Raw genomic sequence first — 25,789 nt, 5'->3', positions numbered from 1 at the left:
TTGCATTCAACTGTACCGGCGTCTATACGCCGGTATAGTTGAATGTGACGGCGGGGGCGGCGGATTGAGCGGCCCACCACTGGCACCGGCCCTTCTGGCATTTGCCAGAAGTGCCCTATGGCCAGTCCGGCCCTGGATTCCTCTCAGTATCAGCAGATTCTTGACAATAATGTTCATGAATCAGTGACAAAGTTGAAGTTACGCAGGGGATGGATCTTTCAGCAAGACAATGATCCAAAACACCGCTCCAAATCTACTCAGGCATTCATGCAGAGGAACAATTACACTGTTCTGGAATGGCCATCCCAGTCCCCAGACCTGAATATCATTGAACATCTGTGGGATCATTTGAAGAGGGCTGTTCATGCTCGGTGACCATCAAACTTAACTGAACTGGAATTGTTTTGTAAAGAGGAATGGTCAAAAATACCTTCATCCAGGATCCAGGAACTCATTAAAAGCTACAGGAAGCGACTAAAGGCTGTTATTTTTGCAAAAGGAGGATCTACTAAATATTAATGTCACTTTTCTGGTGAGGTGCCCATACTTATGTGCAGCGCCCCAGAGTCCTGGTCGTTGCAGTAATGTCGCTCTTCCACCAGGGGGAGTGATGTTACGTCTGATTGTACTAAAGGAGTTCACCTGACCAGGTATCACAGTCACACACTACACTTCACACTCTAGTCCACCAGGGGGAGCAAAGGTTCTATGTACTAGGCCACTCCTCACAGATGGGTAAAACTGGTGGGTTGGATAGGAAGTTAGACAGAAAGCTACCTGGGTTTGACCCAGAGAAGACCTGTCAGGCAGACAGGGGGAGGAGGAACATCTGAGCTGCAGACAGAGGGTCTCTGTCAGGGGTGGGATCCTGACAGAGGCCAAGCACGAGATAGAACGTTACGGAGCTGCGCCTGCACTTCATTGCGGCAGCATCCTAAGAAAGGACACGAAGCGAAGTATATTGTGGAGAGTGAAAAACGAGATCACAGCACAAGGAGATAACACCAGGAGGTGTCCTGCCTTAAGACCGGCAACATCCTTCCGAGGCGCGTAGCCGGTGGCCGGAACACCGAGGGAGTAATAGGCTCTACGCATTACTTCAGAGACCGGCAGGACAGTTAATTCCAAGTTGGCTGCCCGACCTTAACCTAATGAAGACAACGGAGGCAAATTGTGGGAGAGGGGCGTCTCTAGGGTCCCTATAAAATAGCTCCAGGCCAACCCCGTCATACGGGTTGTCCTATCCATATCATCTGTTGGACAGAGAGAGAGAGAACATCAGAAACATCCACGAAAGTTGTGAGGACTATCCCGTGGTGCTCAGCAGGGAGGTACTACAACACACAGGCGCTAGTAGGAAGGCTACTGATTTCCACCTGCAAAGGGAACTCCGGATGTGCCTTCGGACCGACCGGATTCAGCCAGCCCTGTAAACGGTACTCTGGACTGTGGACGCTGAAGTCTTCAGTAAAAGGTAAAGAGACTGCAACCTTTGTGTCCTCGTTATTCATTGCACCTTACGACGTCCAAAATCACCATCTACACATCTGGGAAGCCCTGGGGATATACTTTACCTGTGGGAAGGTACACCATCTAGCTGCCATTCCATCACCCCAGCGGACCCCTAGCAGCGTCGGTCACCCTGACCGAATACAACAGGTGGCGTCACGAACACCGTGTAAACCACTACACCTTTAATTGGGCACCCCTTAGAAGGGCCACGGACCGGATCGGGCCACCGTGACATCCCTAGAACTGAAAGAGACAGGCCCGGTACCGAGTACCCCGCTGCCCTTTGCCTGGGGGCGATCCATATGCACCTGTCAAATTTTGTTTGAATGCAGATTGCACATTTTCTGTTAGTACAATAAACCTCATTTCAAGGCAGAAACATTACTGTGTCCAACAGTTATTAGATATATGAAACTGAAATAGCTGTTGCAAAAAAAACAATTTTTATAAAACATTAAGCTTAAGATTAATAGGGGTGCCCAAACTTTTTCATATAACTGTATGCTTTAGTTAAACGCGCCACAAAAAAATGCTCATGTACCTTTAAAAAAACCTTGCACTTTTAAATGCAGAATGAATAATATATCTATAATGTTATTTATAGCAAAAATATAATAGTAAAAAAAAATTACTAAGGGTTGTTCCATTTTAAAAATTACTTCATAATCTTCGGGGTATAAAAAAAAAAGGTCAAAAACAACTGAGCTTTAGGGTATGTTTCCACGTTCAGGAAACGCTGCTTGTTTGACGCTGCGCAATCCTGTCTCCACTATGCGTGGAAACCCGCACGCGGCGGCCCTGCGACTCCGGACATGCTGCGCGTCTTTTCAGATCGCAGCATGCCCGTACACCTTGCGGGGACGCAGCGTCCCCGCAAGGCATATCACAGGGCCCTATGGGAGAGAGCGATCATCCCGGATGTGAAGAGTTAACACATCCGGCATGATCGCGTCCCATTAAGGGGGCGGGGCTTAGCGCCGAGCGGCTTCGCCGCTGCGGCGATACCGCCGCCCATCCGTACCGTGGAGACATACCCTTAGGCTGTGTGCCCACGTTGCGTTCTTTATACATTTCTGCCGTGTTTTTGCTGCAGCGGAAGCACTTAAAAAATGCATTCCCATGCAATCCTAAGGGATTCCGCAGTTGTTGTGCCCATGCTGCGGATTTTCCCGCTGCGGAATCACATAGCGCTAAAATCCACAGCATGTTCATTATCCCTGCGGAATCGCGGAGATTCCGCCACCATAGGATTGCACTGAAACGCTCACTTTACGCATATGGCTATGCCCACCATGCATAAAGTGAGCGCTTCATGTGCAGATGGTACCCGGGTCTGTAGAAGAGGAGTCTCTCCTCCAGGCCCTGGGTACCATATTCATGTAAAATTAAAAAAAAAAGAATTAAAATAAAAAATAGGGATATACTTATGCTCTGATGGCCCCCGGAGTCCTCCCGGCTCTCAGCGGTGCACGCGGCGCTTCCGTTCCCAGGGATGCTGTGTGCGAATCACCTGGGATGACGTTGTGGTCACGCGACCGTGACGTCACAAAGGTCCTTCGCGCAAAGCATGCCTGGGAACAGAACGTACTGGGAGCGCCGCTAAGGAGATCGGGGGCCGTCAGAAGGTGAGGATAACCATATTTTTTTATTTTTTTTTATTATTTTTAACATTCTATCTTTTACTATTGATTCTGCATAGGCAGCATCAATAATAAAAAGTTGGTCACACTTGTCAAGCACTATGCTTGACAAGTCTGACAAACCTGTCAATCACTTTTCCAAGCGATGCTTCAAATCGCTTGGAAAAGCGCAAGCATTCTGCAAGCTAAAAACGCTTGTAAAGCGCTTGTGTTTTGTGGTAAAACGGCAAGGAGTTGCGGAAAATGCTGTGGACATTTCCGCAGCATTTCTGCAATGTGGGCACATAGCCTAACTTTTTAGCTTTGTTGATTGGGTGCAGCTGTGAAGTTGTCTGCAGCGCTGAGGTCAATCACTGAACTCAGTGTCTGATGAAGATGTCACAATCCACTGAGTTCGGTGATAGATTACAGCACAGTAGACATGAGTCTCATCAGAGATGAGAACAGTGGAAAGAGGCCTCGCTGGACCCCGATAGAGTGACCTTATGTACACACGGTGTCTTTTTCAGGATTACCGGTAGTTTGTTTGGAAAACACCTGAAAAAAGGATAAAAAATAAAATAAAATGATCCAGTGTAAAAATGACTTGTACATAAGTTCACTCTTTTTCAGCGTCTTCTAACAGCTTTAGGTTTTCAAAGATGAAAAATGGCTGAAAGAAGGCAGCAAGAAGCTCACTATTAACACTCATAATAATAATAATAATAATAATAATAATAATGCCTGTTAAAAAAAGAAAATCTTAAAGGGAACCTGTCACCCCAAAAATCGAAGATTAGCTAAGCCCACCAGCATCAGGGGCTTATCTACAGCATTCTGGATGCTGTAGCTAAGCCCCTGATGTATCCTGAAAGATGAGAATAAGAGGTTATATTATACTCACCCAGGGGCGGTCCCGGTCCGATGGGCGTCGCGGTCCGGTCCGGGGCCTCCCATCTTCTTACGATGACGTCCTCTTCTTGTCTTCACACCATGGCTCCGGCGCAGGCGTACTGTCTGCCCTGTTGAGGGCAGAGCAAAGTACTGCAGTGCGCAGGCGCCGAGCCTCTCTGACCTTTCCGGCACCTGCGCACTGCAGTACTTCGCATTCCAGAATGCTGTAGATAAGCCCCTGAGGCTGGTGGGCTTAGCTCACCTTCGATTTTGGGGGTGTCAGGTTCCCTTTAAGGCTTGTGCACACATTGCGTTTTTTTCACGTTCTTTTGCTATAAAAGTGAACGGGTGTAGCTAAGGATCACATTGGTATTCAGGTTTTTTTTCTTTGTATTGTTATAGTAACAGAAAAATTAAACTAAGGCCATGATCACACGCTTAGTATTTGCTCAGTATTTACCTCAGTTAGGCCATGTGCACACGCTGCGGATTCCATTGTGGAATTTTCCGCAGAGGAATTGATAAATCCACAGTGCAAAACAGCTGCGGTTTTTACTGCGGATTTATCGCGGATTCTAGTGCGGTTTCCGCTGCGGTTTTACACCTGTAGTTTTCTATTGGAGCAGGTGTAAACCCGCAGCGGAATCCGCACAAAGAATTGACATGCTGCGGAATATAAACCGCTGCGTTTCCGTGCGTTTTTTTCCGCAGCATGTGCACTGCGGATTTCGTTTTCCATAGGTTTACATTGTACTGTAAACTTATGGGAAACCGCTGCGGACCCGCAGCTGCGGAAACGCTGCTGTTCCGCAGCGAAATCCGCAGCGTGTGCACATACCCTAAAGGTCCTTGAGACCTCTATGGTTACCATTTTGATGCATCGCTGACCCCCGATCATGTGACGGTGGTCAGCGATGCGCTCATTTCCGGCCGGAAGCACCGGTTAAATGCCGCTGTCAGCGTTTGACAGTGGTATTTAACTAGTTAATAGCGGTGGGTGAATCGCGATTTCACCCGCTGCTATTGCGGGCACATGTCAGCTGTTCAAAACAGCTGACATGTCCCGGCTTTGATGCGGGCTCACCGCCGGAGCCCACATCAAAGCAGGGGATCTGACCTCGGACGTGCTATCCCGTCCGAGGTCTGAAAGGGGTTAAGTAAAAGAGCCACCTTCAGCAGCACCAAGGCTGCATTCTGTGAAGGTGGCTCTTATGCTTAGTATCCCTAGGAATGCTGAAATAATCACTTTTATAAATTTTGCGCCATACCTGTATTGAGTCCCAGAGGTATGTCTTCTCCCCCGGTGTCAACCGCCTCCGAGACGTCAATCATCTCCCTCTTGCGTCTGTGCGCTGCCTCCTGTGTTCAAAATACATGCCCAGCGCCTGCACTCTGCCAACGTTACTCGCCTGATATAAGTTCTCGGGCAGTGCGCATGGTGCATGCCCGAGAAATGTTGGCAGAGTGCAGGCGCTGGGCATGTATTTTGAACACAGGAGGCGGCGCACAGACGCAAGAGGGAGATGATTGACGTCTCGGAGGCGGTTGACACCGGGGGAGAAGACATACCTCCGGGACTCAATACAGGTATGGCGCAAAATTTATAAAAGTGATTATTTCAGCATTCCTAGGGATACTAAGCCTAAGAGCCACCTTCACAGAATGCAGCCTTAGTGCTGCTGAAGGTGGCTCTTTTACTTAACCCCTTTCAGACCTCGGACGGGATAGCACGTCCGAGGTCAGATCCCCTGCTTTGATGTGGGCTCCGGCGGTGAGCCCGCATCAAAGCCGGGACATGTCAGCTGTTTTGAGCTTGTGATTGGTCGCGTGAGCGGTCACATGAGCGGTCACGCGACCAATCACAAGCCGCGACGTCATCGAAGGTCCTAAACTCCTCATTCTTAGGAACGGAGGCTGCCGGTTACATCGGTAAGGTCCAGGGGCCACCGGACGGGTGAGTATATCCATATTTTTTATTTTAATTCTTTATTTTTTACATGAATATGGATCCCAGGGCCTGAAGGAGAGTTTCCTCTCCTTCAGACCCTGGGAACCATCCAGGATACCTTCCGATACTTGTGTCCCATTGACTTGCATTGGTATCGGGTATCGGTATCAGCGATATCCGATATTTTTTGGATATCGGCCGATACCATCCGATACCGATACCTTTGAGTATCGGAAGGTATCGCTCAACACTAGTCGCGAACCAGATTCAGCACTGAGAGAGGGTTGCGAGCCACATCCAGCCCCCACTTCCTTCAAAGTAGTGTCAACCAAAGCCCCCATTACAGGTATAATAACCAAAGCTTTGCACATAAATCACTCTAAAGCAGTAAACTGAGATCCATGAGTTCCCACAATACCCCCATTCTGTATTCTCCCATCAAGGACTCCCAACACACTGTCACATCCAGCTTTGAGCACCTCCTCTAACAGGTAGTACCACCTTCTAGTGTACCATACCTAAAACATCTCTAAACCCCTAAGACCAGTAAATGTGCATCCAGATCTGCACGTCTGTGCAGGGCAACTCACAAAATTTACCATTTTGAGATGTTCTCTTCATACCAGTTTGCTAGACATTGAGCTAATGCACCAAGCTGGAAGACAGTCGCGAGCCACAATTCATGGGACCGCGAGCCACATGTGGCTCCCGAGCTACAGGTTGGGGATCCCTGTTCTAATGAATATAATGAAACTTACTACTGAGCCTCCTAACAAATACTACAAAACAAAGGTGTACCTAGCCTGAGCATTGAAATTTAGAGTGGGCCCCAGGAGTCAGTTCCATTGGTGGACCCTAGGCACCCCAGTCTGACACTGGGGCTACCCGAACCCCCGCTACATAATTAAGACGTGTACTACCTTAGATTATACGCTGATATTAGTGTGTTTTACCGCACAATTGGTGGTCTTGTATTTATTGCTATGTAGCTACATAGTGGGCCCCAAGAATGATTTTCTCTGGTGGGCCCAAGGTGCTCCAGTCAGGCGCTGTATATATATACCTCGTATATATATATATATATATATATATATATATATATATATATATATATATATATATCCCTGGCAAAAATTAAGAGACCACTGCAAAATGTTCAGTTTGTCTGATTTCTCTCTTTATAGGTATATTTTTGAGCAAACTGTAAATTGTTCATTTATTCTATAAACTTCTGACAACATGTCTCTGAATTTAGAAACAACAATACTAATGTTTTAGCTCAGGAAGAGTTCATAAATCAATATTTTGTGGAATAACCATGATTTTTATTCACAGCTTTCATGCGTCTTGGCATGCTTTCCTCCAGTCTTTCACACTGCTTTTGGTGCAAAAAAGTAAGCAGTTGGTCTTTGTTTGTTGGCTCGTGACTATCCATCATCCTCTTGATCACATTGCCAGAGCTGTATATATATATATATATATATATATATATATATATATATATATATACATATATATACATATATATATATATATATATATATATATATATTCTTTCAGTTGGTAGGAATGTCTTGCAGTGAAAATGCTTCTATGGGGTTTCCCAGTATCAATCTGAAAGGTGAAACAAGATATGACATGATAAAAAATACCAGTGAAAGTGTTTCACACAGCTGGGATCTCCAAAACTGGTGCCTTTAAAATGAGTGTTATTCTAACAAAATATTACAGAAAATAAGATTTTAGACTCATTGATTTTGCAGAGCGCATATTTTGTTAGCATTTTTTAGCACCTGTATGTTGGCAATATTTGGGAATTGAACGACAAAGCTTTTTGGGTACTGCATAGTATTTTAGCTTTGTATCACCATGATTTAGTGTACTACATAATAGTACCTACCATTCACATAATTACATTCTGTAATCCATTATGGTAAAAAAAATAGTCTTGTGCTAAATAAGTGGGAAAATAGACTGGAAGTGCGCCACCAGTTCATATGGCACTGGTACTTATAATAGTGGAAGTCTCAGATGTCAGTTTTTAGCCTCTAAAACCTACTTTTCCTAGCGTTGGGGTCTGCATGCATACACATTCGATAATAGTCGGCGACTCATGGTGGCATCGGCTGACCATCTAATGTGTGAGGTGGCCTCCCAAATCTCCCGAAAGATGATGTTGGCAAAGAAAATGATCCCTGCCATTAAACCTTTAATATCTGATACTTTTGATAGTGCGGATAGACCACTGCATGAGGAGTCTGAGCCAAGTGTTCCTATGTATGTAGGATCGGGAGCGGGAGCGTCAGGAGTCAATCGTTCTAGTAATTAAAAACTCTAAGGATAGTGGTTTCAAATGTTTATATACTGATATAATCTATCTCCAATGATTGTGAGATTCACCATAGAGATCTACTTGGTGTCAAAAAAATCTACTCTGACAATAAAGACATAACAGAGTAATACATAATTGGACAGATACCAGGAGTAGTGAGGTTCCTGCTCACAAGCTACAATCAATGAGGAAATAAGGGCGACATGAAAGGTAAATGGTTAAAGTGCTTGTATTGTACGGTCCGGTCATCAATATAAATACAGTAAATAGGACATTCCAATAACGCTGCATGAACCGGTCACAGCCAGTATGTGTACAGCACAGATACAGCGTGCTATTACAGGTACAGTAAGTGCATGGAGGGTGTGAGAACAGTTTATAGAAGATTCAGAGGAAAACGTTAAAGGGGCAAAATGGGAATAGTTAGATAAGTGAGGCGATGGGCCAGTCTAAAGAAATGCGTTTTGGACTGCCCTTAATATTATGGATATTGGGGATTTATTGAACTGTCTTGGGTAGCGCATTCCAGAGAATTGCCGCAGCACATGAGACGTCTTGGAGATGGGAGTGGGAGGTTCAGATTATTGAGGATGTTTAGTCTTAGGTCATTAGCGGAACAGATAGGGTGATAGACTGAGATGATGGAGGAGATGTAGGGTGGTGCTGAGCCATGGAGAAGTTTGTAGGTGAAAGAGAAAAAATTGATTTATGGTATCACTAGAGTGCAAAAAAGTTAGTACTAGCTGTACTTGCTTCCAAAAATTATACTGTGTAGAGTCACATTTGCCTTCCTGTTTTGAAAAGAGACAGTTATTATTATTGTGCTGTGTGCCTCCTCATAGTAGAGCATCTGCCTGCAGCCCCCTCATCCTGTAGATCACTCATCTGCTTTGTTCTGCTCCTGTGCCAGCCTGGCTTCTCCCTCACTCCTATGGTAAGTGATGAACAGCCTCGGATTTGTACACATTATGCCTCTGCAGGTGCTTCTCACTAAGAATATCATCAAAAAGTTAACTTATTTCAGCTCTTCAACACAAAAAGTGAAACTCATATATTATAGAGTCATTTAGAACAGAGTGATCTATTTCAAGTGTTTTTTTTTGTTAATGTTGATGATTATGGCTTACAGCCAATGAAAACCCCAAAATCATTATCTCAGTAAACTAGAATACTTTATAACACCAGCTTGAAAAATTATTTTGAAATCCGAAATGTTGGCCTACTGAAAAGTATGTTCAGAAAATGCACTCAATACTTGGTCGGGGCTCCTTTTGCATCAATTACTGCATCAATGCAGTGTGGCATGGAGGCGATCAGCCTGTGGCACTGCTGAAGTGTTATGGAAGCCCAGGTTGCATTGATAGCAGCCTTCAGCTCGTCTGCATTGTTGGGTTTGGGGTCTCTAGGGTTACGGTTGTGGCTAGGGTTGGGACTGGGGTTAGGGTTGGTGTTAGAGCTAGGGTTAGGGTTGGGGCTAGGGTTAGGGTTGGGGCTAGGGTGAGGGTTGGAGCTAGGGTTGGGGTTAGGGTTGTGTTGGGGTTAGGATTGTGCTGTGTTTAGGGTTGTGGTGTTAGAATTGTGGTTAGGGTTTTAGTTAGGATTGGGATTAGGGTTAGGGGTGTGTTGGGGTTAGGGCTGTGTTAGGGTTAGAGTTAGAATTGGGGGGTTTCCACTGTTTAGGTACATCAAGGGCTCTCCAAACGCAACATGGCGCCTGCCATTGATTCCAGCCAATTTTAGTTTTAAAAAGTCAAACGGTGATCCCTCACTTCTGAGCCCTGCCATGCACCCAAACAGTGGCTTTCCCCCACATATGGGGTATAGGTGTGCTCAGGAGAAATTGCACAACAAATTTTGTGGTCCATTTTCTCCTGTTACCTTTGTGAAAATAAAAAAAATTGGGTCTAAAGTAAATTTTTTGTGAAAAAAGTAAAATGTTTATTTTTTTCCTTCCACATTGCTTTAGTTCTCGTGAAGCACATGAAAGGTTAATAAACTTTTTGAATGTGGTTTTGAACACCTTGAGGGGTGCAGTTTTTAGAATGATGTCACTTTGGGGTATTTTCTGTCATATTGACCCCCCCCAAAACTCACTTCAAATGTGAGGTGGTCCCTAAAAAAATGGTTTTGTACATTTTTTGGGAAAAATGAGAAATCGCTGGTCTGAGAAATCGCTGGTCAACTTTTAATCCTTATAACATCCGAACAAAAAAAAATTATGTTTCTGAAATTGTGCTGATGTAAAGTAGACATGTGGGAAATATTATTTATTACCTATTTTTTGTGCTATGAATCTCTGATTTAAGGGCACACAAATTAAAAGTTTTAAAATTGCTAAATTTTCTAAATTGTTGCCAAATTTCCATTTTTTTCATAAATAAACACAAGTTATATCGAAGAACTTTTACCACTAACGTCAAGTACAATATGTCCCGAAAAAACAAACTCAGAATCAGTGAGATCCGATGAAGTGTTACAGAGTTATGACATCATAAAGTGACAGTGGTCAGAACTGTAAAAATTGGCTTGGTCACTAAGGGGTTAATATGCTTGGATACAGCACTCTGTGAAACAGCCAGCTTCTTTAGCAATGACCTTTTGTGGCTTACCCTCCTTGTGGAGTGTGTCAATGACTGCCTTCTGGACATCTGTCAAGTCAGCAGTCTTCCCCATGATTGTGGAGCTACTGAAACAGACTGAGGGACCTTTATAAACACTTAAGGAGCCTTTGCAGGTGTTTTTTGTTAATTATTCTAATTTCCTGAGATAATGACTTTTGGGTTTTCATTGGCTGTAAGCCATAATCATCATTAACAGAAATAAACACTTGAAATAGATCACTCTGTTTGTCTGACTGTATAATATATGAGATTCACTTTTTGTATTGAAGAACTGAAAAAAATAAACTTTTTGATGATATTCTGATTTTGTGAGAAGCGCCTGTATATACTTCGGTGACACTTTGTGACTACAGTGGTGCATACACTTACTGTGCCTCACATACAGACTTTCTTTGGGCTGATGGACTAACTTCTCGCTTGTATTTTTCACTTGTCTATCTTTGTTATTTAATTTTTATTATGTCTCTTTGACCACCATTGTTTTGTATAAACAATCAAATCTTTTATATGCAATCATAAATTCCTTCTTCTCCAGTTTTCTTTCTAGCTCTCTCTTCATAACAGAGCATCTTGTGGCTGCAGCTCCCTCATCCTAGCAGAGAATCTGCCTGCATTATAGCATAGCATCTGTCTGCAGCTCCCTCATCCTAGCAGAACATCTGCCTGCATTATAGCATAGCATCTGTCTGCAGCTTCCTCATCCTAGCAGAGCATCTGTCTGCATTATAGCATAGCATCTGTCTGCAGCTCCCTCATCCTAGCAGAGCATCTGCCTGCATTATAGCATAGCATCTGTCTGCAGCTCCCTCATCCTAGCAGAACATCTGCCTGCATTATAGCATAGCATCTGTCTGCAGCTTCCTCATCCTAGCAGAGCATCTGTCTGCATTATAGCATAGCATCTGTCTGCAGCTCCCTCATCCTAGCAGAGCATCTGCCTGCATTATAGCATAGCATCTGTCTGCAGCTCCCTCATCCTAGCAGAGCATCTGCCTGCATTATAGCATAGCATCTGTCTGCAGCTCCCTCATCCTAGCAGAGCATCTGCCTGCATTATAGCATAGCATCTGTCTGCAGCTCCCTCATCCTAGCAGAACATCTGCCTGCATTATAGCATAGCATCTGTCTGCAGCTTCCTCATCCTAGCAGAGCATCTGTCTGCATTATAGCATAGCATCTGACTGCAGCTCCCTCATGCTAGCAGAGCATCTGCCTGCATTATAGCATAGCATCTGTCTGCAGCTCCCTCATCCTAGCAGAGCATCTGCCTGCATTATAGCATAGCATCTGTCTGCAGCTCCCTCATCCTAGCAGAGCATCTGCCTGCATTATAGCATAGCATGTGGCTGTGGAGCACCCCCACGTAAGGGCAATGGGGTACTCGGTACCGGGTCCTTCGGTTTGGGGAATGTCATGGTGGGCCGACCCGGTCCGTGGCCCTTTGAGGGGCGTCCAGATAAAAGGGGGTAGTTTGTATGGGATAATATTCGTGACACCACCTGTGGTATTCGGTCAGGGTGACCGACGCTGCGGTGAGGAGTCCGCTGGGGTGATGTTATGGCAGCTAGATGGTATACCTTCCCACAGGTGAAGTGTGTCCCCAAGGCCTCCCAGAAGTGTAGGTGGTGATGGTGGATGGTGTAAGGCGCAGAGAATAACGAGGGCACAAGGTTGCAGTCTCTTTACCTTTACTGGAGGCTTCAGCATCCACAGTCCAGGGTACAGACCACAGGGTAGGCAGAGTCCAGCCGGCCTGAAGGCAAATCCAGAGTCCCCTTATCCAGGTGGAAATCAGTAGCCTTCCTCTAGCGCCTGTGTGTTGTAGTACCTCCCTGCTGAGCTTCTCGGTAAGGTCCTCACAACTGTTGTAGATGTTCTAGATGTTATTTCTTCCTCTCTGTCCCCCAGATGGTGTGGATAGGACAAACCCGTATGACTGATGGCCTGAGGCTTGTTTATAGGGACCCTAGAGATGCCCCGACCCCCACAAGTTGCCACCGTGTCTTCTTAGGTATTAAGGTCGGGCAGCCAACTTGGAATTGATTGTCCTGCCGGTCTCTGGAGCAAGGCTTGGAGACGGTTGCTCCCTCGGTGTTCCGGCCACCGGCTACGCGCCTCAGAAGGAGGCAGCCTATTTCAGGGCAGAACTCCTTCTGGTGATATCTGCTTGTGCTATGACTTCGTTTCTCACCCTCTACAACACAATTCTCTTCGTGTCCTTTCTTAGGATGCTGCCGCACGTGGGGCAGGCACAGCTCCGTGTCTTTCTGTCTTGCTAGGCCTCTTAGAGGATCCCACCCCTGTCAGGGACCCTCTGTCTGCAGCTCCGATGTTCCTCCTTTCCCCTGTCTGCCTGACAGGTTTTGCCTGGGCAAAGCCCAGTCAGCTTCTCTCTAACTTTCTATCCAGCCCACCAGTTTTACCCTTCTGTGAGGAGTGCCCTAGTAGATAGGAGCAAGGCTCCCCCTGGTGGTCTGGAGTGTGAAGTGTGGTGTATGGTTTGTGAAACCTGGTAGGAAGATCTCCTTTATTGCCATCAGACGTAATATCACTCCCCCTGGTGGAAGAATGACATCACTGCAACGACCAGGACTCTGGGGCGCTGCAGCTGCAAGTCCCTCAACCTAGCAGAGCATCTGTCTGCAGTTCCCTTCATCCTAGCAGAGCATCTGCCTGCATTATAGCATAGCATCTGTCTGCAGCTCCCTCGTCCTAGCAGAGCATCTGCCTGCATTATAGCATAGCATCTGTCTGCAGCTCCCTCATCCTAGCAGAGCCTCTGCCTGCATTATAGCATAGCATCTGCATGCAGCTCCCTCATCCTAGCAGAGCCTCTGCCTGCATTATAGCATAGCATCTGCCTGCAGCTCCCTCATCCTAGCAGAGCATCTGCCTGCATTATAGCATAGCATCTGCCTGCAGCTCCTTCATCCTAGCAGATCATCTGCCTGCATTATAGCATATCATCTGTCTGCAGCTCCCTCATCCTAGCAGAGCCTCTGCCTGCATTATAGCATAGCATCTGCCTGCAGCTCCCTCATCCTAGCAGATCATCTGCCTGCATTATAGCATAGCATCTGCCTGCAGCTCCCTCATCCTAGCAGAGACTCTGCCTGCATTATAGCATAGCATCTGCCTGCAGCTCCCTCATCCTAGCAGATCATCTGCCTGCATTATAGCATAGCATCTGCCTGCAGCTCTCTCATCCTAGCAGAGCCTCTGCCTGCATTATAGCATAGCATCTGCCTGCAGCTCCCTCATTCTAGCAGAGCACCTGCCTGCATTTTAGCATAGCATCTGTCTGCAGCTCCCTCTTCCTAGCAGAGCCTCTGCCTGCATTATAGCATAGCATCTGCCTGCAGCTCCCTCATCCTAGCAGAGCATCTGCCTGCATTCTAGCATAGCATCTGCCTGCAGCTCCCTCATCCTAGCAGAGCCTCTGCCTGCATTATAGCATAGCATCTGCCTGCAGCTCCCTCATCCTAGCAGAGCCTCTGCCTGCATTATAGCATGGGATCTGCCTGCAGCTCCCTCATCCTAGCAGAGCCTCTGCCTGCATTATAGCATGGCATCTGTCTGCAGCTCCCTCATCCTAGCAGAGCATCTGCCTGCATTATAGCATGGCATCTGTCTGCAGCTCCCTCATCCTAGCAGAGCATCTGCCTGCATTATAGCATAGCATCTGTCTTCAGCTCCCTCATCCTAGCAGAGCATCTGCCTGCATTATAGCATAGCATCTGTCTGCAGCTCCCTCATCCTAGCAGAGCATCTGCCTGCATTATAGCATAGCATCTGTCTGCAGCTCCCTCATCCTAGCAGAGCATCTGGCTGCATTATAGTATAGCATTGAGCATCTGCCTGAATTATAGTATAGCATCTGTCTGCAGCTACCTCATCCTAGCCCAGCATCTGCCTGAATTATAGTATAGCATCTGTCTGCAGCTCCCTCATCCTAGCAGAGCATCTGGCTGCATTATAGCATAGCATCTGCCTGCAGCTCCCTCATCCTAGCAGAGCATCTGGCTACATTATAGCATAGCATGTGGCTGCAGCTCCCTCATCCTAGCAGAGCCTCTGCCTGCATTATAGTATAGCATCTGTCTGCAGTTCCCTCATCCTAGCAGAGCCTCTGCCTGCATTATAGCATAGCATCTGTCTGCAGCTCCCTCATCCTAGCAGAGCATCTGCCTGCATTATAGTATAGCATCTGTCTGCAGTTCCCTCATCCTAGCAGAGCATCTGCCTGCATTATAGCATAGCATCTGCCTGCAGCTCCCTCATCCTAGCAGAGCATCTGCCTGCATTATAGCATGGCATGGAGCTTCTGCCTGCATTATAGCATAGCATCTGTCTGCAGCTCCCTCATCCTAGCAGAGCATCAGGCTGCATTGTAGCATAGCATCTGCCTGCAGCTCCCTTATCCTAGCATAGCATCTGGCTGCATTATAGCATAGCATGTGGCTGCAGCTGCCTCATCCTAGCAGAGCATCTGCCTGCATTATAGCATAGCATCTGCCTGCAGCTCCCTCATCCTAGCAGAGCATCTGGCTGCATTATAGCATAGCATGTGTCTGCAGTTCCCTCATCCTAGCAGAGCCTCTGCCTGCAGTGTAGCACAGCATCTGTCCGCAGCTCCCTTATCCTAGCAGAGCCTCTGCCTGCATTATAGCATAGCATCTGTCTGCAGCTCCCTCATCCTAGCAGAGCCTCCGCCTGCATTATAGCATCTGCCTGCAGCTCCCTCATCCTAGCAGAGCATCTGGCTGCATTATAGCATAGCATGTGTCTGCAGTTCCCTCATCCTAGCAGAGCCTCTGCCTGCAGTATAGCACAGCATCTGTCCGCAGCTCCCTTATCCTAGCAGAGCATCTGGCTGCATTATAGCACAGCATCTGTCCGCAGCTCCCTCATCCTAGCATAGCATCTGGCTGCATTATAGCAGGACTCTTGGCCCCCCACTCCTGCATCACATAGGTATGGTATATGCGGCTGTGTGCCGCCAACGCTATTAATACGTATTTGCACTGTTATTTTGATAAAGTAATTATGCGCTCTCATTATGTGTGGGTTAGTGGTTAGTGGTGATGCGGGGGGGTGTGGCTAATTGAGCCCTTTCAGTCTGTCCATGCTTAGCTATGGGCACTATTCATCTCCTACTTTGTGACATTTACCTGGTTTTTGTACTGTTTTTAACGGTTATTTAATAAAGTTAACCTTTTTGACTACCTTTTTTTGTGTGGTCTTTTTGTACATTATAGCATAGCATGTGGCTGCAGCTCCCTCATCCTAGCAGAGCCTCTGCCTGCATTATAGCATAGCATCGAGCATCTGCCTGCATTATAGCATAGCATCTGTCTGCAGCTCCCTCATCCTAGCAGAGCATCTGGCTGCATTATAGCATATCATCTGTCTGCAGCTCCCTTATCCTAGCATAGCATCTGCCTGCATTATAGCATAGCATCTGTCTGCAGCTCCCTCATCCTAGCAGAGCATCTGGCTGCATTATAGCACAGCATCTGCCTGCAGCTCCCTCATCCTAGCAGAGCCTCTGCCTGCATTATAGCATAGCATCTGTCTGCAGCTCCCTCATCCTAGCAGAGCCTCTGCCTGCATTATAGCATGGGATCTGCCTGCAGCTCCCTCATCCTAGCAGAGCCTCTGCCTGCATTATAGCATGGCATCTGTCTGCAGCTCCCTCATCCTAGCAGAGCATCTGCCTGCATTATAGCATGGCATCTGTCTGCAGCTCCCTCATCCTAGCAGAGCATCTGCCTGCATTATAGCATAGCATCTGTCTTCAGCTCCCTCATCCTAGCAGAGCATCTGCCTGCATTATAGCATAGCATCTGTCTGCAGCTCCCTCATCCTAGCAGAGCATCTGCCTGCATTATAGCATAGCATCTGTCTGCAGCTCCCTCATCCTAGCAGAGCATCTGGCTGCATTATAGTATAGCATTGAGCATCTGCCTGAATTATAGTATAGCATCTGTCTGCAGCTACCTCATCCTAGCCCAGCATCTGCCTGAATTATAGTATAGCATCTGTCTGCAGCTCCCTCATCCTAGCAGAGCATCTGGCTGCATTATAGCATAGCATCTGCCTGCAGCTCCCTCATCCTAGCAGAGCATCTGGCTACATTATAGCATAGCATGTGGCTGCAGCTCCCTCATCCTAGCAGAGCCTCTGCCTGCATTATAGCATAGCATCTGTCTGCAGCTCCCTCATCCTAGCAGAGCATCTGCCTGCATTATAGTATAGCATCTGTCTGCAGTTCCCTCATCCTAGCAGAGCCTCTGCCTGCATTATAGCATAGCATCTGTCTGCAGCTCCCTCATCCTAGCAGAGCATCAGGCTGCATTATAGCATAGCATCTGTCTGCAGCTCCCTTATCCTAGCATAGCATCTGGCTGCATTATAGCATAGCATCTGTCTGCAGCTCCCTCATCCTAGCAGAGCATCTGCCTGCATTATAGCATAGCATCTGTCTGCAGCTCCCTCATCCTAGCAGAGCATCTGGCTGCATTATAGTATAGCATTGAGCATCTGCCTGAATTATAGTATAGCATCTGTCTGCAGCTACCTCATCCTAGCCCAGCATCTGCCTGAATTATAGTATAGCATCTGTCTGCAGCTCCCTCATCCTAGCAGAGCATCTGGCTGCATTATAGCATAGCATCTGCCTGCAGCTCCCTCATCCTAGCAGAGCATCTGGCTACATTATAGCATAGCATGTGGCTGCAGCTCCCTCATCCTAGCAGAGCCTCTGCCTGCATTATAGCATAGCATCTGTCTGCAGCTCCCTCATCCTAGCAGAGCATCTGCCTGCATTATAGTATAGCATCTGTCTGCAGTTCCCTCATCCTAGCAGAGCCTCTGCCTGCATTATAGCATAGCATCTGTCTGCAGCTCCCTCATCCTAGCAGAGCATCAGGCTGCATTATAGCATAGCATCTGTCTGCAGCTCCCTTATCCTAGCATAGCATCTGGCTGCATTATAGCATAGCATGTGGCTGCAGCTGCCTCATCCTAGCAGAGCATCTGCCTGCATTATAGCATAGCATCTGCCTGCAGCTCCCTCATCCTAGCAGAGCCTCTGCCTGCATTATAGCATAGCATCTGTCTGCAGCTCCCTCATCCTAGCAGAGCCTCTGCCTGAATTATAGCACAGCATCTGCCTGCAGCTCCCTCATCCTAGCAGAGCATCTGGCTGCATTATAGCATAGCATCTGCCTGCAGCTCCCTCATCCTAGCAGAGCATCTGCCTGAATTATAGCACAGCATCTGTCTGCAGCTCCCTCATCCTAGCAGAGCCTCTGCCTGCATTATAGCATCTGCCTGCAGCTCCCTCATCCTAGCAGAGCCTCTGCCTGCATTATAGCATAGCATCAGTCCGCAGCTCCCTGCGCCTCCAGTGCGCACCAGCCTCTCATCCAGCAGCGCACAGCCGCATCCTCCTCCTCCTCCGCTTCTCCTCCAGGCTGTCAGTGCAATGAATGAACCCAGCCTGCACAAGCTGCACATATCGTCCCCTGTCACTCCCCCAGGAGGGTCTGAGCCCTGTAACCCCGCCTGGGTATCACCAGCCCGGACCTGCCCCTTTCTCCTCCTCTCCCAGTTGCTCCATCCCGGGACTCCTGCAGCTGAGCTGACATTCTGCGCCTGACCCAGGCAGGAGGCACTGCTACAGGACTGTGCCATGCTGAGGTCACTATGCTGATGCCACCTGCAGTGCCCTCCTAAGGAAGGATCACCACCTGGACCACCAGAGCCAGCTGTCTGCCAGCTTCACCCCTCTGGACACTGGAGCTGGCACATAACTTCCCCCTGTCCTGAGCTGCTCCTGGATACATTCATTACTAAAGAGGAGACAGTGAAGGAAGTAGGCTGCAAATAGCTGGGTCACTCGAGATCTTCTTGGATATTGAGATTTGCCCCCTGAGGACCTACAACAACCTGCTTCATATCTTGTATTTCTACACTTTGATATTGGGAACCCCCTCAGCTTCTCAGGATGACCCCTGAATACTTCTTGAGGTCCTTGTTGATGATGATTTTAGCAGTTTTTTCTGCAAATGCTAGCAACTGGCTGTAAGTGATGTATTCTATGTTCTTCTCTTCCTTTAAGATGTTATCATAAGACAACTGTATGGATTATATAAGAGGGACAGGTAGCAGCAACCTCTCACCTGCTGAGTCTTTCCTGACCAGTTACCAGCATGTAGCACTCACTTCTGCAGAAGAACTTGCAATCGAGTCACACTTTGAGGATCAATGATCAGATCTTATACCTGGCAGCTTTAGATCCAGTAGGTATAATTGGGTGGTGGAGCATTACTGCAGCAGACTCTTGGTAGCAGAGCTTGCAATCAACCCTGCTTTAAATTCATAAAAAAAAAGTCAATTTTTAATACAAACTCAGTTGAGTACAACTTGCTGAGCTGAAGAGCTGACATCTTTCCTGTGCAATTAATTCATTTCATAGCAGCAAAGTAAATAATATCCAGATCCCTGAGTATTTCAGGGCAGCAGAGCTAGCAGTCAGTGCATGGTGATAGAAGAAATATAAATGATTGGGTCGCAGATCAGCATGTGGGACACATCCTAGGCTGCAGAGCTAGCAATCCATTTATTTCTTATTATTTTCAATTGCCCCTTACAGATCATCCTAGCCAGAGATCTTACAATTAGTTCGGAAATGGATACACAGTCCCTAAAATAGGCATAGGTGTCATTTATATCCAATTTATTATCCATTTATATCTCAGTAATGCATTGTGGATGGCATTGATAAGCTCTTAGTCAATGAGATATAAAGCAGCAGCCTGTGGTCACACCAGCCTGGTCCTTGCTGCTGGCATTGCTGCTTCTGCTGGCATTCTTCTCCATTTGGTTGTCCCATATCCTAATTTCCTATACATATTAGATTAATATTACACTGAGCTTTCCTCACCCCTCTGTCCTTACACCCAGCACTACAACAGGTGCTTTATCAGCAAGTCCATGCTAACAACATCCTACATGGATCTCGGTGCCAAAAAGGACAATTTCTATATAAGCAATGATTGGGAAAGGATTGATACAATTGGTTCTGCATAAATGTACAATATTATTGCAGATTTCTTCCAAGTACAATAAGAAAAAGCAACCAGTAAGTGAAGGAAGTAGTGGAGTTTATAGAATTAGCAATGGAAAAGTGAAAATATGAAGGAGTTTGTGCTAATAGCAATAAGCAATAGCAGATTAGATGATGGATAGATATATAGATAGATATTAGATAATAGATAGATGATAGAGACATAGATAGATAATAGATAGATAATAGACAGATAATAGATAGATGATAGACATAGGTAGATGATAGATAGATATTTGATTGATAGATAATGGACAGATAGATGATTTATAGATAGATAATAGATAGCTGATGAATAGATAGATAGATAATAGACAGATAATAGATAGATAACAGATAGATAATGGATAGATAGATAATAGATAATGGATAGATAGATAGATAGATAGATAGATAGATAGATAGATAGATAATGGATAGATAGATAGATAGATAGATAGATAATAGATAGCTGATGGATAGATAGATAATAGACAGATAATAGATAGATGATAGAGACATATATAATAGATAATAGATAGATACAGTAGATAGATAATAGATGGACAGACAGATAAGATAGACAGATAGATACTAGCAGAGGTCATATGGGTTTGTCAGCAGATGTAACAGCTCTGTGTAGGTCACATACATAGTAGCAGAGCTGAGTTTGCCACTGGCACCACTCCTGCTCATCCTGGTTTTGCTTAGGACTGCAGATCATCCTAATGATGCATTATGAAACCATCAATCTTTGTGTTGCTCCATGAAGTCTTTTGGTTGTGTTTACAGACTTTTTGGCAAGGATTCTATAGGGAGGATATTATAATGCATGATAAGTGTGGACATCAACTACTTCATTAAATAGGGAGGGAAATCTGCCTCTGAATCCACTCTGAAATCTGCACAGGATTCACATTGTGCAGAATGCCTGATGGGGTGGATTTGTAGCAAAAACGTCAATGAAAATCACTTCTTCACATGTAAATAGGGTTGTTGTTTCTGCAGCACCTGGATGGATTTTTTTTGCAAATCTTACTAGGATGAATGGGACAATCACAGACATTTTTTTGCAGCATTTAATAGTGACAAGGGCTGATTTAGGAAGCAGAGATATGTGGAGCTGATTGGCAGGGTGCACACAGGGGTAAGCTGGTAGAACTGGTAATAAAAGACGTCTGCAGAGTAAACAAGTTAAAGGGGTTTCCAGTAGATTTTTTTTATATTAAAAATGTGCCCATGAAAGTATTAAAACAAAGCAGAACACATTGTCACCCATCCAGTGATGCTGCTAATTGGTGGAGGGTATGATAGATGAGTATTAGTTCTTTTTTTCTTATATAGAGGTGGGGGCACTTTTTGAACTTAAAAAAGTACTGGACACTATCTTTGATTTCCTCACTCTTTAAGCTATTAATGATCACCATTTCTACACCATGTGGCTAACAGGGGGAGCTGAGACCACTCTGGTTACACCTGAGCTCTTAGGGGTTAGGCTTTAATGTTACTCCATGACAATTTCAGCTATGCTACATCTTTACAAAGCATAGATATATGCACAGACTACTTGCATTGTTACTTTTGCATAGTTGTATATAAGTTCTGTCAAGTTTTCCTGGTGCTGGGTCAGGACATTCCTGCATAGTAGCTGCTCCTTGGCTTTATTCTTGCAGACTAGACTTGTAACTCCATTCAGGTCTTTTTTTTTTTTGCAAAAGTAAATGCCCAGTAATGACTGAGAGACACATTATCAGGTTAATCCAGATGGGAAAAAGTGAAATCTCTGGTTATTAAGTTGAGTATGAAGAGTGACATGGAAGTAGCTGCTGTCATCATAGATGAGGGAAACAGTGCAGGATCATTGTATGCAATAATTCTGCACCAAATTGTTGTTTGTGGCTCAAGGTAAAGTCTTCTAAATGATCTGGAGCCAAAGGCAAGAGGTAAAGTAAATGACCCCTAGTGGTAACAATGGGGAGATGTCCACTAGCCAGTATGTTCTACATACAAAGCTTATTTACAAGGTCTGTTATCACATATTAGTGAGAATCATGACTTCTAGAATAACCTGTCAGATACACTCTTGCAAGGCATGCTTGGATTTTTAGTTTCTTGATAGGGAAGATTTTGAAACTTTTTATTTATACAACGTGACAATAAAGATCCCTATAGAAATTGTGCGTGAAATGTGCAAATCTGCTGCCTTAGATGTAACATAATACAAAAGATATGGGAGATATTCTCTGCAGGGCTTGTTGTGTAGGTCACTTGTCTATCCTCAGGGAGCTTTGCTCAATTGCAAGTGAAGCCTGTCTGTTGTGTATTGCTGATAAAGTAATCTGATCTGAAATATACATTTCATGGAGCTAAACTTGAGATTCACCCATAATACTGGGTCACCGAAAATATTCTTGCTCCAATCTACATTTAGAATTGTTTAGAGCTTGCGGTGACCTCTGAGGTTAGCAGGGATATTTTATAAAAAATAAATAAATAAAAAGGGTGACAAAAAATAAATATTTTTTTAATATACTGTATATATATATATATATATATATATATATATATATTTTTTTTTTTAATTATTTATGTTATTTATTATTTTTAGATTTTTTTAAAAAATATATATATGTACATTCCTTCCCACTTATTTATAGAATTGCATTTCTATACACCTAAAAGATTGCAAAACCTATGTGATGACAACTATTCACCTAGGTATCTTACCCTTCAGATGGAGAAATGTTAGAGGAAAACATTTTAATATCATTTTTATTTAATTTTTATTCTGATGTTTTTTTTTCCATAAATTTTGCATTTTATATTTAATTATATTTTTCTTTTTCTTTAATGTCACACCCATATATATCACGAATAAACATATATATGAAAATATATTATATACATATTATTTATATACATATTTACACAAATAAATGTATATATATTTTTTATATATGTATTAATATATATATACATATATTATATATTTAGCTTAATGTTAAGGCTAAGTTCTTACAATGAGTTTTTTACGCTGCGCATTTTTGAAAAAATGCAAGTAACCTATTTTACTTAATGGGTGTAGAAATGGTGCAGAAAATCTGCAACATTAAAACTCATCGTGTGAATGTAGCCTAAGGCAGATCAGCCTGTAAAAAAAATAATGAAATAAATAAAAATCACTAAAATGATTAATTATTTACATCCAGTTATTCTCGCAGTTTGACCTCGTTACTAATCTAGTGGTGGTCGTATAAATAATCACGTCGCTTGCAAATCACGTTTAATTGGTGTTTCTTGGATGAAAGTTTACACACTACACGGTTCAGTTTAGCAAGAGGTTACTTTTTATTGCAGATTAAAAAAAAAAAAAAAAAAAACGTTCTGGATGTCAAATTGTGGTGTCAGCTAAACAGATACTTATTAAATCCCAGTGAAAACGTTGAAAATCTCTATTATTATAAACAGCTTGATTGCTGTAATATCAATGAAGCAAATCGTCTCGGATTAACACTGAAAAAAAAACTGCCAGTGATTTTCATGTTAGAAGAAAGGTCAATGCTCAGCTGTATATTTTCTGGGCAAAAATAATATAAACAGCACAAAGGCATAGGATAAGATAACTGGGGCCCAAACAGTCAGCCATGACTTATTGGATAAAAATAGTTTATGTAGAGCGGCAGGAATTATTTAGATTTTTTTTATTATTATTTTAAAAAATATATAATAATAAACTACAATATATCCTGGCTTATTTTACCTACTGTAAATATTTTCAAATTTTTAATGTAAAAATATATATATATAAAAAAAAAACATAAATGGTTGTGCAAATTTACAATTGCAGACATATGTTTAAATGTGATACATATCGCAGCTAATTGCCGCATAAATGTATATTTTTTTTATTAAGTTCTTAGAAAATATCATCTTGCAGCTCATTTATTCTATTGTATATATTTATAGTGCTGAATATAGTAAATTGCATTACCGGCCTAATTATACTATACAATAATTTGGCAATATGGAGTTTTATCACTTCTTAGCGCTATATATATTTTTTTTAGCATAGTGTTCTTTGTGTAATTTTGGGGGGATGTGTTAACATTTTATCAAGTTGAAGAAACGTGACTTGTGTATATAAATATATATATATATATATATACATATATATACTGTATGTGTGTGTATATATATATATGTATATATATACATACATACATTTATACATATATATATATTTATACATATTTATATTTATATATATATATATATATATATATATATTTGGAAATTCAAAGTAATCCAAAAAGTCTAAATTTTGCAGAAAACTCTCAAATCTTCGGTATCCTGCAAATTTAACATTTTCCTCTTATCCCAAAAAAAATCATAGAAAGTTGTTGTTTTTTAAAAAAATAAAACACCATTCACTTGTATTTACTATACCCCCAAATCCAAATGTGCCTCAATTTAACATATGAACCCCACTGGAGCATTTCTTAGCTATTTGGATGGGTTGCAGACATTTGACTCGATGGGGCCCTCTAGCACCTGTCTCTATGGTATGTGCACCCCTGAGCAAAATTTGTAAGCCTGAGCGAAGGTGTTTTACATTATTATCTCTGATTATTTGGTAAATATGGAGCAATTATTGTTAATTAATATAAAAACAAAGCATTGAGCGGTGTCTTTTTTTACTATACCTTGCTACTTTTTAGGCCTTTTTAGTTGCTGATTGGTGGCGTTATGGAGAATGCAGTGTTTATGTAACAGGGTTAGGGGTAGTATGATACTCACTGAGGTTGGAGTCTGGAGTAGTCCTGTTGCTGTGATATTTGTAAGGCTGACGGAGCATGACGAGCTGCTAATCTATCATATATGTCATGAAAGCTGCTGTCGTCACAGTCCCAACAGGACGGAGGTGGTGACTGTCAGCCGAGTCCTGCACGATCTTTGTGATTTCTAACATTGGGATACTACTGTGCTCGGTTGTCCATGTCCCTCTGGAGGTAACCTTATAGACAATGGGATGTATAAATTGGGTTTTATGTGATGTTATTGGTCAGTAGTATGTATTATTATCATCATTGTTGCTATTGTTATCACTTTGTGTTTATTTCTTAGCATAAAGAATTTAAAGGGAACCTGTCAAGAGAAAAAAAAACGCTATTAATCTGTTAATCTGCGGGTTCTGATCCTCCCCAATTCCCACACTTAGAGCCCCACTGCCAGGAGGAAATGACTTTACCCCCGGCAGTGTTCAGTATTCAGTCATGGGCGTGAATCTGGCAGGTTCAGTCCCCGCTCTAACTGCGCCCCCGGCACTGACTGACAGCCATCCCTAATGATGAGCGATTCTTTTTTAAATTGTTTTCCTTGATTTTATTTGTTTGATAAATTTGGCACAGCTTTATATATAAATCGTCTGTCTAGAATCATTTCTACACTTTTTCCCCTTTTTAGTGGCTTTTTAAGAAGTCCCAAATATGACTTGTAGCTCATTTACATAGCAGCTTGACCACTTCAGCACCCACTTTTCCAAATGTGACAAATTGCAGAAAAAAGTTTAACATTTTCAAGCAAAAAACAAGAGTGTGCCAAAATCTGAAGACTTCTGATGCCAAAAAACTAGAGCAAAAGCCTTAAAGAGAATCTGTTAACAGATTTTTCTTATGTAATCTGAGAGCAGCATGATGTAGGGGCTGAGACCCAGATTCCAGCGATGTGTCACCTACTGGGCTGCTTGGTGCA

General features: G+C 43.8%; 1 protein-coding gene across 1 annotated transcript in view; it reads left to right on the top strand.

The window, feature by feature from the left end:
* The first annotated feature begins 18,543 nt into the window (after positions 1 to 18,543).
* Positions 18,544 to 25,789, top strand: part of WNT4 (Wnt family member 4) — a 68,359-nt gene continuing 61,113 nt past the window's right edge. Inside the window, exon 1 of the mRNA XM_077250185.1 lies at positions 18,544 to 19,014. Within this exon, the coding sequence (XP_077106300.1) occupies positions 18,938 to 19,014 (77 nt within the window). The 5' untranslated portion in view covers positions 18,544 to 18,937. The remainder of the gene's footprint in view (positions 19,015 to 25,789) is intronic.

Source organism: Ranitomeya variabilis, chromosome 4 (assembly GCF_051348905.1).
Source record: "Ranitomeya variabilis isolate aRanVar5 chromosome 4, aRanVar5.hap1, whole genome shotgun sequence".
Classification (NCBI taxonomy): domain Eukaryota; kingdom Metazoa; phylum Chordata; class Amphibia; order Anura; family Dendrobatidae; genus Ranitomeya; species Ranitomeya variabilis.
This window is presented reverse-complemented; position numbering and strand designations above follow the sequence as displayed.